Source organism: Chroicocephalus ridibundus, chromosome Z (genome assembly GCF_963924245.1).
Source record: "Chroicocephalus ridibundus chromosome Z, bChrRid1.1, whole genome shotgun sequence".
NCBI classification, from domain to species: Eukaryota; Metazoa; Chordata; class Aves; order Charadriiformes; family Laridae; genus Chroicocephalus; species Chroicocephalus ridibundus.
Window position 1 is genome coordinate 7,228,023 of NC_086316.1, and position 14,785 is coordinate 7,242,807.

General features: G+C 40.2%; 1 protein-coding gene across 3 annotated transcripts in view; it reads right to left on the reverse strand.

Annotated features, from left to right (window-relative positions):
* Nucleotides 1-1,275: 1,275 nt before the first annotated feature.
* VCAN (versican) overlaps nucleotides 1,276-14,785 on the reverse strand; it is a 116,523-nt gene continuing 103,013 nt past the window's right edge. For 2 of the 3 annotated variants that reach the window (XM_063320160.1, XM_063320157.1), the window contains exons 13-15: nucleotides 5,761-5,905; nucleotides 4,431-4,613; nucleotides 1,276-3,957 (exon numbers count right to left, since the gene is read on the reverse strand). In XM_063320160.1, coding sequence (XP_063176230.1) covers nucleotides 3,827-3,957; nucleotides 4,431-4,613; nucleotides 5,761-5,905 — 459 coding nt within the window. In that variant the 3' untranslated portion in view covers nucleotides 1,276-3,826. The remainder of the gene's footprint in view (nucleotides 3,958-4,430; nucleotides 4,614-5,760; nucleotides 5,906-14,785) is intronic. The other variant, XM_063320159.1, reaches the window with a different exon arrangement.

The following is a 14,785-nucleotide window of genomic DNA, read 5'->3' on the forward strand; positions in this document are numbered from 1 at the left end:
GGCTGAGCCTCAGACAATGTTTCTCCAGCCACTGCCCTGGCAAAGAAACTTTTGACTTCAAAGCCCGCTTTGCAGGTTCTCCTTTCCGCTGGCAGCCCCCTGCCAGACGGTTTGTATCTTGCTGATCTGCCTCTTGAATTTCTTGTGTTTTCTCCTACACGGTATGTCCATCCCCAGTCTCTCACTACTTGCAGCAATGTCCCAGGCGAGAGATCCCATAGAAACCAATGTCTCACAAGGAGATCTGCCATCAGGGATCTGTCTCTTCCTCCCTGGCTTCCAGAAGTTGTGCCTCTCTTGGGGCGCAGATGGAATATAGAAATGTTTCCACTAACCAGCACCTTCTCTTGCTATTTGAGAAGCACTACTGAGAAACAAGCTGGCTTATTTCTGTCCTGGGTGGTGTTAACCTCTACAGGCTCATGCCGGGAAGTCAAATACTGGCAATACCTGAAGGGACAGCAAGGTGTTCAGAATAATAATAGCTGCTCTGCAGAGATTTTCGTGGGCACACAAAGTGCAGTTGCTCTCACGTGGCCTTTTGAGCGCTGTGCACCAACCTGCAGCCTGAGCCTTGGCTGAACCAGATACTCCACGTGCTGCTGGCAACCCAAGATGTGCGGTGCACATCTGAACCCCTCTAAGCTAATGACTCTCATCGTCAATGCCCCATCCCCTCCTAACCGTTCCTCCTCCCAGCCTGTTTCTGTATCCTTTTAAACAGCAGACAGGGTGTGAGTAGAAACAAAAGGTTTAGTGCTTACACAACAGGGGAAGATTACTGTAGGAACACTACCCTGATATTTGTCTTGCCTGTACGTGTAAAATACCCTTTAAAGCAGCTGTTTGTATCTCTGCAGTAGATGCAGGGTGACCTTGAAAAATAAGTAGAAAACAATTCTGGTTTAACTTGAAAGGCAAGAAAGCAGAGCTAAGAAACACTCAACTCAGAAAATCTGCATTTAAATCTCTATTTTTGTCTTCTATCCCTCTACTCCAAAACACGCTTCCGCGTACTGGAGTTCAGAGATGCTCCATGGAAAGGAATCACAACACTCGCCATGGTAATTCCCTGGCTTCACAGCAGACCTAACTTTGTGATACGAGTGGGTCCATTTTGCAGGGGGTTGGTATTCGAATATTTGAGGTTTAGACCAGTATTAGAAAAAGTCTCCAGAGCTAAACAAAGTTCTATTCTCTGTCTAAATAAACAAGCATGGGTAACAGGTTTTTTTTAAGTTTTTTTTTTTTTTTTTTAATAAGGAATGTTGTCAGTCCTATTTTATTATGCGTAATAGAAGGAGGTGAAAAAATCAATATAAGCACTGTATCTAACCTATTTAAAACTACAATCACAATGTTATCTGAATGCCTTACAACATTGTTTAAATCCAACAAGTAGACAAGAAAACAACAAATCTATGCAGGGTTTTTTATACATATGGTGAGAAAGTTTGCAAAGTGTTAAAATATATTTTCTGGTCTGTATGTTTCTGGTACAAGGAAGTGATGTGTAGAATACTGTATATTTATGAACAGAGCCTCGACTTATACAAGCAATAATCGACTTCAAAACATACAATATCTTAAAATATCCCCTAGAGCTGCTCATATAAAGTCAAATCCAGCACCTACTAAAGTTCAGCCAGCTGACTCTCTTTGACTCCAGTGGGCAATTGACTAAGCCCATGATAATTGTGAAGTACCTGACAGTCTAATTGTATTCATATGAAAAAAATCACATTGCATAGATTTAAACAGGAAGACATGCAATAACAAGACAAGTCACAGTATAGCAAAAACCTTGTTTCTTTGGTGAAACAGAAGCAGATATAAAAGTTACAAAGATTTTAGACTTTCATTCACAAAAAAACAGACATTCACATTATACACTATACAAGATAATAATATAAATAGAGAAAAGTATTATGTGCATTGTTTGGGGGCGAGGGGTGGGGAATGAACCGGCCAACACAGTGACGCACTGCCGTGATGAACGCACAAAGATTGGGTACGCTCGATGGAGCAGCAACTGCAATTTCTTAAGAGATGTTGTCTGGAACTGTAATTACTGTTCCCAACGAGCTACAGCAAGGTCACTCCATGGGCAGCTCTGCCTAGTACAAACTCTGACATGTTGGCTGGGTTTCAATTCTTTTCCTTTCCCTTTCAACTTTTTGCATCATATCCCCACACTAACACAAAGGCGTAAACCTCCCATCTGTGTTTGTATCTGTCATGTTGTTTTAAAAGGTATATCATAGGGAACTTACTGTTCTATATTTTCACTTTTTTTTCTTTTTTTTTTCACTTTTTTTTTTTTTCTTTTGTCCTGTGCCCAAAGATGTGCAAGGCACTTTGCAGAAATAACAGTCCTTTCTGTGGAGAGGTCGTTTCAAACGTTACCTTCTACACTTACTGTACACATCCAGGTCAGTCATCGAGCTGACCAGGGTAAGAAATCATAATAGAAAACTGCTACGTACACACTGCACCAACTACAACCTATAATCTCTTTGTGCATACACTTCTTTCTAGAAAGCCAAGATTCTGATTCTTCTGTAAGTCACACAGTTCTCACCCATCTAACCGCAAACAAATGATCCTGTTTAGCAGGAATTTTGTTCTCCAGGGAAATAGCAGTTGAACTGAATGATGGTTCCAAAACTGGAGCTCAGGGGCTAATACTGCACTGGCGAGCTCTTTTAATCTTCTTTGCATGGGTAAAATAACATCCAATAAATTAAATCAGTATGGCTTACTTCATTTATTTATGTACGCTTCACAGCTGCAGCATTCATACACAAACATTCATTACTTTATAAAAAGATTAAAAAATGGTTATATATACAAAATTATTTACTTTTTTGATTTTTGTTTGTTTTTTACAAAAAAAAAAAAAATCCCCCAAACACCAGGTCTATCTCCATTTCAGAATGCAGAGACCTGTAATATAGACCTTGTGGTTAATGTCGTGAAAGTAATTTTATTTCTTTTTCTTTTTTTTTTTTTCATTTCAAAAAAGTGGCCCTGGTTGATAAAGTTAATGTATTAGCACTTGGATTTTTACAGGCCCTCCTTGTCATACGCAAGTCCTCCACGCAGTCCTTTCCCGTGAATGGTGAAGCTGGAATGGAGAGCAGAAAAAAAGTTCCACACTGCAGTCCCTAGTTCATGCTTTGTGCCACTTTTATGTGCTCTGTCTAAACTTTGCATCGCATGGACACAAGCTGTACCTTGGATGGGAATTGGCACAGCTCCCATTAAAAAAAAAAAAAAGCCATGTAACTTGTGTGTTTATCTTCACCTGGTAATAGCAAATTTCAGTCAGTGAAGTTATTTCAACCATTTCCAGCCTAGGTAAACAACATAAAAACAACGTCATAAATGACTGAAGACCTCTGAGGCCGTTCTAACCATAAATATGCCTGAAATTAGTGTGACTTTTCATTTTATATACAGGATTTTAAAAACAACACACAATTAAACAACATTAAAATCATCTTATTTACATTTTCATTGGTGCTAAAATTGAGCTGTTTAAATATTGCAGAAGGCTGGTATATATCATAAAATGGTCCACACTGATGGCATATAGAAAACTAATAATCTTTGTAGGCTGGAAATGGTTTCCTTTTATCCCCATAAGCACTTCTCCTTTTTTTTTTTAATTTTCTGATAAACACCATATTTTTGCAAAATGCATTGTGAATACCGCAGTCCATAGTTTCAAACAATTTCATAATACTCCTATAAGTGATAGAAAAGGCACAGAAAGTTATGACTTTGGCTGAAATGGTGGAAATCCCCATTCACCATTTAGCTCTCAGCGCCTTGAGTCCTGCCACGTCCTGATCCAGCGATGATAGTGTTTTGATGAATTTAATGATGTTCCCTTTCCTGATGAAGAATGTTTATAGTAGTATTTCTTAGAGTAAGTCCTTTGGTATGTGGACGCTGCAATGAGAAGGAGGAAAAAAGGGAAATTAATTTAAAATTATTTAACTATGAATGGGCTGTCTATACTTCGCCTTAAAGTTCCATTTATTCTTGATCAATTAGAGAGTTAACAAATGATTAGCTGGTACTATGACCATGTTACAGGTAGGAGAAGCATCTCTTACACACAGTTAGACCACAGTTGCAGAAATAATTGTTAATCTTACTAGGAACCTGTTGATTGCAGGGGTTTTGTAAGAGTGGTGGTGTTTACTTTAAAACAATCTTAGTGGCTTCTGTAAAAACAGAAGAGGAACATTCTCATTAGTTTTGAAGGCCTGATGTTTTTTGCTACAGATAGAGTGAGCAGTATTACTGTCATAATCTGTCACACCAGATTTTTGCACTTCTTTTAAAATATATGTTCGTTTCTAATCTTAAATTAGTCTATTGTTTCTGTTCCAGCACTGGTTTGCTCTCAAAGAACTCACGATTCATGCAAGTAATTTTAGGCATGTCCCATCTTCCATTCCCTTGACACCGGATGGTTGGAATGTGGCGCTGGATGAAACCATCTTTGCAGTGATATCTAATAAGGGAGTTGATCTCATAACGTGGTTTCATCTTCCCAAAGGTCTTTGCGTTTTCCACAACAGGAGGCTGACCGCAAGCAACTGGAAGGAAGAGACAACATAACCCAAAACATCAGTTTGTAAACGCACTTCTGAATATGGTACTGACCTCTAAACCCTGGCTACGGGAAGGTGTCAAGGGACCTCAGTTAGACTCCCAGGAGACACATCCAAATAAGGACAGGGAGATCAGTCATTTCTGTAGTACTCCAGACTTGTAGACCAAATACAGTGATGATGAAAGTTGGAAAACAGCTGATAGTATCATTAGTATTGCCTTTTTGGTTTAAATTTCTCATGTAAATTTGAGCCAAAAAAGTTGGCGTACTCACACAAAGACGTGATTTTCACTGGAAAGTTGCAAAACCTGAAAACCAGCGAAGTTATTACAGGCATTTAAGAAAAAAGTGTCATTTTCAATACTTCTCATGTCTTCTTCAACAGTAGACTATTAAAAGCACTTAAAACTGATGGATCTGTCAAGGCCCAGAGAACACGTTAAAAAAAAAGTTGTAAATGGTAATTGGGAACAATGGAGCGCACACAAGATTTTGTCTGTTCCTTTACTTTCCCAGTCTGAAGAGGCAGAGGCAATTCCTGAAGTATTGCTGTAGAGCTCCTGGTAACCGTCGGGTTTCCTGTAAATATCAGATCTAACATTGTATAAACCATCTGTGCTTTTCAGATGCCAGGGGTGCCATTAAACTGGATGGTTTTGGAAAATAGGAAGGCAAAGGTCAGCATTACTTGATGGGTGAGAAGTATGCTCAACTCCAGCTGAAAAGCTAACTACATACCAGTGGTCAGCCGCCTGCTCCGACTGCCTACCAAAATTCTGCTGCCCACATACTTCACAGTAATGCCATCCCAGGAAGGAAGAGTTGGTAATATTTTCATGGTATGCAAGTAAAGCAGGCCTGCCAGGTACATGAATGCCTCTTTTGCTAAGATCTGTACCTAAGAATAAGTTTGCCTGGTTTTAACCAAGAGTTTCAACTGTGTACGCTTTTGTGCCTGACTCAAGAACAGATTAGGCAGAGAGGTAATTTGTGGATACAGATGAATTTGTGAGGCTAACTCAGTTAAGGGCTCACTCTACTGGTCAACAGAAATCAGCTAGAATTTGTCATTTTAACTTTGTAACACTGAAATTTAGAGAATTAGGCTATTGTTAGTGGAAAGTTCGTACCTGTTCCTTTCTTGCAGGTATAGGTAAGGTGATAATTGCATGGCACATCATTCCACTGCCCATTTTCATGCCATATTATAACAACACAGTCTTCTCCAGCAGAAAAGAAGCTGTCTGGCTGGTTTGGTCGCCAGTTCTCATATTGCTGCAGAAAAGAGAAGTAAAAACCATTATTCCCAGTGCTGGAGTATATTTACATTCCATTTTACAGCGGAACACACAATATTACCTTTGGTGAAGGGCAATCTCAATTGTTTGATTCAGGCTGTTAAGTACAAACTAAACAAAGCTAGATTTATAATGTCCTCCCACTCTATTAACAGATTATCTCAATGGGAAAAAATATAATGATCTAACTTCTCACTTACTGTAAACTGATGTCAGGTGAACAAAACAAAGTGACAGAATTTAGCACAAGTAAAATCTGATCCTAAGTGTGTTGAAACACACTCTTTCCTACATAGACAGACATGAAGCGGAATGCCAGGAAATGCAGTAAATAGCCCATAACCCCTCTTAGTCCACGTCTACTAAATGGCAAATTACAGGCTAGCGTCTCAGACTCAAATTATTTATTCTCTGACCTCATTTTATGAAGTCATTCAATGGGATGACGTGTTGAACTAGGTGTAAAATAAGTAAAGGTGTCAGAATGTGTCCCCAGATCATTGCAGGTTGATATTGCCCTTAAAAAGGCCTACGCGGCAGACTGGGCATATACAGCAGCCTTTCAGCTTTAGAAATGAGGACACAAATTCTGCCCTCTGTAGAAAAAATAACTCCAGACATCTATGAATATATATGAATAAAACCATAAATTGGCACTCTAGTTTTAGAAATAGAAATCTGATGGTTGGTATGTGCCAAGAAGAAAAAAAGAACCTTCAAATGGCTGAAAAATATCTGTAGCATAAAAAAAGATAGTTTCTTAGCCCTACACCTGGGACACATCTGGTGTACCAATTTGGGCAGGCTCCTTTCTTTGGGATCCAAGCTGGCTACACGCGGGTCTGCACTCATTTAGCTACGCAGTCCTGCAGCTTTCAGCTCTGCATCTACCCAAAGATACGTCCCCACCAACAGCTGCAGACGCTGCCTGCTGGCAGGCTGTGCACAGCTCCGTGCATGGGCTAAAACTGCATTTATTCCACTGCAGAATGCGCTCTGTCAAACACGGCTAAGCTCGTCATTGCACGATGTCATTTTTGGATGAAAATTAGGGAGGATTGAGTCTGTTTTTTCAATCAATAAGCAGGAAAAACAGAAACAAAGGGAGTGTCACACTGATTGAAAATCTGTGCAGTAGTCCTCGGTAGGGGACATATAGCCTGCTGTCCTTGCCATCAGCAGAGGGGGATAAGCTTTATCCCACTTCTTGTTTCATCGTGATCCCGAATGAAGCACAGTAATTTGAGATTTGCATAACGTTATGTAAAGAAAAGCGAGAGAAGATTTGGGAAACTATTCCTAGCGATTTTCTTTGGGATTTCTGTTGTGTCACTCCAAGAAGAATTTAATGAAGGATAAAAATAGCTATCTGAAAGAACTGGAATTCACATAAACGCCAGACATTAACCAGGCAGCTAGCCCCTTGTATGGTCAAAATGACACAGTTTCTACAGTGCTTATATTTTCCTCAGTACTTACATCTTTCTGTCTAGAGCTGGCCCATATAAATGTCATGAAAGTTTAGTTTTCTATTTTCTTAACTTTATGAAATAACCACTATTCACTGCTTGGGCGAACACATTTTAGAAATAAAGTTAATGTACCCCACACAAGTAGTATTTACCTTACAATGAATCAAACTATGAAAAAAATGAGTTAAGTACTTAACCTTTTCCTACCACATGTCATCTTACCCATCACAGGTTTTAATTATCCAAGCAATTTAGCAATCCTGGTCTAAGTAAATTTGTTCTGCACTGAATTTATTACTTCTAATAAAACACCCCCCTTTTTCTGTGAAACTAACTTAATTCCATCTCTACATTTCAGTGTTTAATAGTCCTAAACTACAATATGCACTAACTCATTTACTCAAGTCCAGAATTTGGCATTTCACGTTAGCTTATAAATCAGAGTATGAGTTTTGCAAGCACAGTAGCCAAATACCATACATAGGAGTCAAACGGGATCTGCGGTGTGGGGGGCTTCCTGCAACACCTACTGCAAAAAAAGAAAAGCAAGCTCTGTGTGTGTCTCCTGAGACAGCGAGAAGGAAAACGGGGAGGAAGGAATATGCTCATGCATGGTGAGTATTAACGTAACTTAAGAGTGCTCCGAGACCCCTTTTCCAAAAGGGTGTTTTGGAGTGGCCTCTGAGGCATTCTAGCACCTTTTAACAGCAGACCTGGTTAAGGACGCAGGAACCTGATCAGAAAAGATAATGCTACCCCACCACAGAAAGCTACCGGCCGCCAGACCATCAATAGCTGAGTGCATGGACAAACTGGTGGTGCTGCCCCAGATACCTGCTGCACCTCCTTTATGTGGGGGCTGTGATGCACCTCCAGGAGCACCACAAAGTATCCGGCGTTGAAGGAAAATCGGTGTAGGTTTCACTCGTGCTGCAGGGAAGTCTGTCTGAGCATCGCAGAGGTGTGGTAACCAGAAAGAAGCGATCACCTCCCACTTTCACCTCTGAACGTCTTACTACCCAACCCCACTGAAAAGTAAGAATTGCTAACGTAGAGCCATGAGTGCATGCATGGTTGGTTACACTCCTCAGACGATGGGTAGCAACTTCTTCAGCTGAGGCAACCCAATCACTTTCAAGAATATTCCCAGACATACGGACACATAGAAAAATTAAAGGAAACAGCCAGGTTAGTGGAAGAAAAGTTTGATCAGTAACATCCTGGCAGCAAAGGAAAGATTTCAACAAGCCTTGCAGCTGTTTCTTGTGGAAATGATACTAGAGAGCTGTTTGCTTCCATAGGGATCAGAGTGTGGGAATGAAGGATATTTAATGGCTATTGGGGGCGTGTGAGCTGAAGGTGCTCATCAGCTTGCCAAGCTCCCACCCTAAGCGCATAGACTCCATATGCTCTTACTTGCCTTGCCATAATGACTCCAAAATTTCTGTTTGCTTTGCTGGCAGGGCTGCAGTGAAATGGCAAAGGATTATATCTAGGTCCTGTGGTTTATTCAAGAATGTCTGATATCCTCCAGCGTGACTTGCTGTTACCTCACATCTGATATCGTCATTGCACGGATTTATTTTGGCTGAATAACTCTGACCTTGCTTGGGTTTATTGCCAGAATTGCTTAGCAGAGGAAGTTCCAGACCGCTGAATTGCTTTCTTAGGTCTCCACCCAGCCCTTCTGTAGTTTTTCAATTCCTTATTTAGCCACTGATAATGGGATAATGATACAAAAAGATTCTCACAGTTTGAGTGGAGTAAGTTGCTAGACAAATAAACTAATATTTTGCTTTCCTCTTACGGATTACATTTTTGCATGACCATGAGCATGATTCTGGTTTTCACTTACACTAGTGTAAATCAGGGCAGACTGCACTATCTCCAGTAAACCTACATCCGCAAAAAATTAATGGGAAAGAACCAAATCCCATCAGTCACATACTGATTTGCACTGTTTGTTTTCAAAGATATCCCTTACAATCTCTCATACCAAGTCTGCTAAGTATAATGACTCCCTTACCCTTGCAGTAAGTGCAGTAAGCATCTAAGATACTCAGGTCATAATTATCCTGTTGGAAACACTGCTCAAAATATCCTGAACAACATGCCCTTTTTGAAGTGACTATGTCACTTAAGATCCTTGTATTTCAATGCAATACTGTCTTTTAGAAAACTATATTGTACAAAAATAATAAAAAAACCCCAAAAAACTTCATTCCTTGGCAACGTGTACCTTTGATGTTTGTTTGTTTTTTAAGATCACGTCCAAAAAAGATCAGCCATATTCACAGATGAGCCAAAAACTGCTGGCATCATTCCACCCACCCTGCTGCTAGGTTATACCTTCATGTAAACTGTTATTGTCTCAGCAGACCAATGAAACCGCACTATAAGGAGCACTGTGTTTGAATTGATAAAGCTCAAGACATCCTTTTGCCAGCAACCAAGCTTCGATCGACACCTTTAGCAACACTTTCAGCTGTATCATTCATAAGATAAGACTTATGTTTCTGAAAACCTAAATAGAAACACAGAATCACAGAATCATAGAATCATAGAATGGTTTGGGTTGGAAGGGACCTTAAAGATCATCTAGTTCCAACCCCCTGCCCTGGGCAGGGACACCTCCCACCAGACCAGGTTGCTCAAAGCCCCGTCCAACCTGGCCTTCAACACCTCCAGGGATGGGGCAGCCACAGCTTCTTAAATAGATTCAAATGCTAGGTTAATACATGGAAGAAAAGCTGCTATGACCCTTTTAGTCCTCAGCAAAAATACTCACCTTGGGTGATGGGACAGAGGGCCCTAAAAACTATTACTAGCCTGTTTTTTAAGCAACATTGCCATAACACCTGTGAAGTTTTGCGCTGGATTGCAAAGCGCTTCCAGACCGTACATTTTAGGACATATAATCTTAATTATCTACATGACTCAAAATGTACTTCAAAGGAGGTTTGGCCCACTACACTTTTCTCCTCCATCTGTGAAGCGTGCTTTGCTGATGTGGCTGTGGAGAGGGAAGTTCAAAGCAATGCAGGGGAGCGAAGGCTGGAAGCACACACCTCAGGCTCAGGCAGGCACCACTGCACCGGCCACTCTGCAAAGCTCTCAAAGCCCGCGATGGCAAAGCACTCGGGGATTTTTTTTATCAAAAAACTGAGGTTTCTCTGTAATCAGGTAACTGCAGGACCTAGCCTTGGGGACAGGATTTTGGTGCCTGTACATTCATTTGGTCCTTTGGGAGACACACCACTGGTCTGTCTTGCCATCATTTCAGGCTGAAAACCGGAGCTCCTGTTATGTTCTTTATGCCTCTAATTATACCATAATAATTAATAAATCTTTCTTGTACAGGTTTATTTTTTTTGTTGAAACCAAAGCCTGCGCTGACACATTGCATTTACTTGTTCTAGCTTTCTCCGCTAAAGAGCACTGAAAACTTTCCCGCAGAAAGAGGGTGGATGGTCCCTGGGTTAGAGCTGCAAGCTGAGACAGGGTTCAGTTCTTCAGGCTTCCTACGTGGCACTAGACAATGCACTTGGCCGTCCGATTCCCAGTCGGTGCAGCAGTGACAATGTATTCTCTTGCTTCACAGGAGGAGCTTGGATATGATGGTGACAAAAGCCCATGAAGACATTTTATTAAGTTCCACATTTTGGGGGAGAATTTCCTTATATGGCATTGAATTAACTCACTGCCATAATCTGCCAGTTGGGTGACAGGCTGACTTTTCACATAAATTAAATCTAAAACAGCCAGGATTACAGAAAGAGCTGTAAAGCAGCTAACTTTATTAGCTAGTCACTACTTTTTCTCATTCAGATGGCTGCTAGTTAAGCTCAATGAGCATAACCTTCCCATCACAAACAAGATCCTACCTTGTGGGAGATCTGTTATTTAAATTTTTAGATAACCAGCCTTATTTGAGGGACTCATTTCCTTATTAATGAGTAATCCACTCAGCTCTTTCAGATGTTTGCACTGCCAAGGTGAATCTACGAGTAAGCAGTATCTCAGCTTTCTGACACTCACTTGCAAATTTCAGCCGTTCCTTTATCTCCAAAATGCACACCAAGTGGCTGAGATCAATCGCTTGGATTTTGCTTTCCAAAATAGTCAACACGCACTGTGTTCAAGGAAGCACAATAAAACAAACTACTGATGCAAACAAAACTTTACTGCTTGACCTCCCTATTGTGTGAATGCCAATAATCTTCTGTACATAACTAAAGCTAGGAAACAGTTTACTTGAAATACATCTATTTAGATTTACAGGGTTAATGCTTTTTCTTCTGGGAAAAGGAAGCGTGTTTTCAGCAGGTTTAAATAAGCTTAAAGTACAAATCTGTCTTGTAATTTCCAATGTGATTTTTATTTTCTTTCATTCTGGCTGCTTCCCTATCTGATTGCTTCTTAATGCAAGGCTAACAAGGCAAATCAAAAAAACAAGGAGAGATGTAGGGACTGGCTGACTGGATACTCTCTACGCCATTTCATCGGAAAGTGAAGCAACATTTCCTGCCTGGTATTTATCACTAAACAAACTGAAACCACCACTGCAAAGCTTACTGGCTATTGTCCTTTGTTTCTGCCGTAACTCTGCTAAGAACAGGAATACACTTTTTTCACAATAGCAGACAAATTCTTAGGAATCTTTATCAGGAACCCCCTTGAACAAGTCCCTCACTGTGGTGGTTCTCTTATAATTGGATAGCTTAACTAAAAATTACATCTCCCTTTCGGTAAGTTCTGGCAATCACCCAGTTTTATAGGTTGGCTGGCTGAACTGCAACAAGATCAGCACGAGGTTACAATGAGTATATGGATCAGTTCAGAAAACCCTCGCTTGTGGCTCATGCTCTTACACAGCGCCGACCGTCACATGAGACACTCTTGGGAAGTTTGAAAGGGATTGCATTTTCTTTCAGTAGAAAAAAAAATCAGATTGCTGTGAAGATTTGGCAATGTCTGAAATACTTCCACTAAGTTCACCTTGTATTTAAATGCATTTATACATTGGGGAAGAGAAGAAACTACCTTATAGCAAGCGTAGGCTCTGTTTCACTTAATTTCACCCCAGTCCTGCAAAGGGTTTTTCTGTGAAATTTTATGAATGGAGGCAGTCTGACAGAACTCACCAAAAGCATTTATGTGATTAAAAACTCTATTCAGTGAATGCTTTAAGCATATGCCTTTCTTTACAGGCATAGGTGGTGCCCTAAACTCCATAGCGTAGATCTCATGCACAACTTATACACATTCTAAAATAATTTTCTGAAGGAGAAACCAAGACAAAAGTGTTGGTAAATCTTTGCTGGGAGAAATGCTAGTCAATTTGAAGACAACTGCTATATTTACAAGTACACACAAAAATCACATGTCGTGATCCTGATATTTTTTAGGTCATAATTGAATGGCTTCCCTCAAGACCTTAGTCTGGGCTTTATTTGTGTGGGATTAGAGAAACCGGCAGGATTTGGATCAGGCAGGCACCCAGTACTCCCCATTACAGAGTCACACTGTGAGCAAGACAAACTCCCAGAAGGAGCTTTGCTAAGGACCTTTGGAAAAGATTTCACTTGAAAGGGTTTTTTGGTAACACCATTGGGATGTATTGAAAAACTCTTTGATTTCCTATGCAACAGCTTGCAAAAAAAGGACTCTGAATAACATACACTCATGTATATCCATGAATATCCACACGTACTGATTGCAGATTGAATAAGCAATTGAATAAGATCTAAGGAAAAAAAAATATTGGGAAAGAAATCTAAGGAATACAAATGAAACGAGTAAAAAAGGCTAGCTGATGAAGTTGAAACCTAAAAGCACTATCAATCCTATCTTTTGGGGAGAGCTGATCGTGGGGTGGAGCAGACTATCTCTGTGACATTTTTAAAAGACAAAAGCATAGTATGGCAACTTTTCCATGAACAGAAACCACTCAGTATGGCAAGAAACTCCCACTAGATGGCAATGTCTACTCACTACTGAGTCCAGATACTAACTTTGAGTAGTTCCAAAATAATAATTATTCAGAAAATATATCTCTTTTATTAACTCTTTAAAAGCTAACTGAAGCCAGTGGACAAAACTCAATTGCCTTTTATCTGCTCTGTACCAGCTCTTCTTAGAGCAATAACTTTCATCATGGTTCACACACTGTATAGCTCAATTTTGTGAGTACACCATGCGTGCTGGGCTTTCAGTAGTCACTCTAGTACACAGACTGAAAAAACAGTGGTAAAGAGCTGGAGAAATTCTCTTGCTAATGGGCAGGTGTTTTACTGTGGAAGAAAGCTATGGTAGGGTGTTAAATGTTGGTTAGTATAGTACATGTTCTTTGGAAGTCACACTAACATAATTATGTATTACCAACATGATGCAAATTGCATGGAGTTTGACTTATTTTTGTGCACAGCTACCAGGAGAGCCACTGAAAAAAAAAAAGGAAAAACCTGCACTTTGTCATTTATGTCAACAATTCCTGCAGGTTTGAAGCTGTCCAAGAGTTTTAGCCCAGAGCCAACCGTAACGAGGTCCTGAGGTAACTGCTGACCCCCCTGGTAAAAATGAGACAAAAACCCACTTTGTCCAAGAGGCCCTCCTTACTGCCTACGACACACTGAACTAAAAATATACCTGTCATTAATAACGTTATATAGTTCTCCCCCATTTAAAGGCAGGTCAAATGAGCATCTTAAAAAGAGGCTGTAATGACTGACTGCAGTACAAAACCAAAACATTTGGTAGATTTAAAATCTCTTTCTCCGAGGATCTTGCGGGACATGGGCACAATGAGCTTTTTGTTTGCAGCTGACTACAGTACTTTTTAGTTTGTTTGCTTTATTTAACCCTCAGAGGCCAGCTCCTTCCCTACAATGCTCCATGCCTTTTGAGGGTTTTTGTGTTCAATAAAGTTACTCTTTCCGAGGGGGGTGCAGTTACAGATTTGCTCAAGTTAAAGCATTCTGACTCACTGACCAATAAAGAAAGGAAAAGAGAGGGCTTTGTTTTTGCCAGAATTAAACTTCTGGTTTGTTTTGTGTGGTTTTGTTGTTTTGTTTTGTTTTGTTTTTTTTTTTAAATGCAGCTACCTAACACTGACAACCTGATGTCCAGCATTGCAAAACGCTCCTATGCCGAAGGGAAGAAAAACTAACATAGAGTCTCTGGACAGTTTTAAAAGTGGCAATATGCCCCATTACTTTCCTAGCTGGCAGCATTCTCCAAGTGACAGACAATCTGGCCACAGACACTAGCCAGCTCCTTATTACAGCACTAATCTTATGTAATGGGAGTGAGCTCACCGCCCTACAAAGCACTAATTATCAACAGCATTTTCCAAAGGATATGAATAACTCCCCTTGTGAGACGGA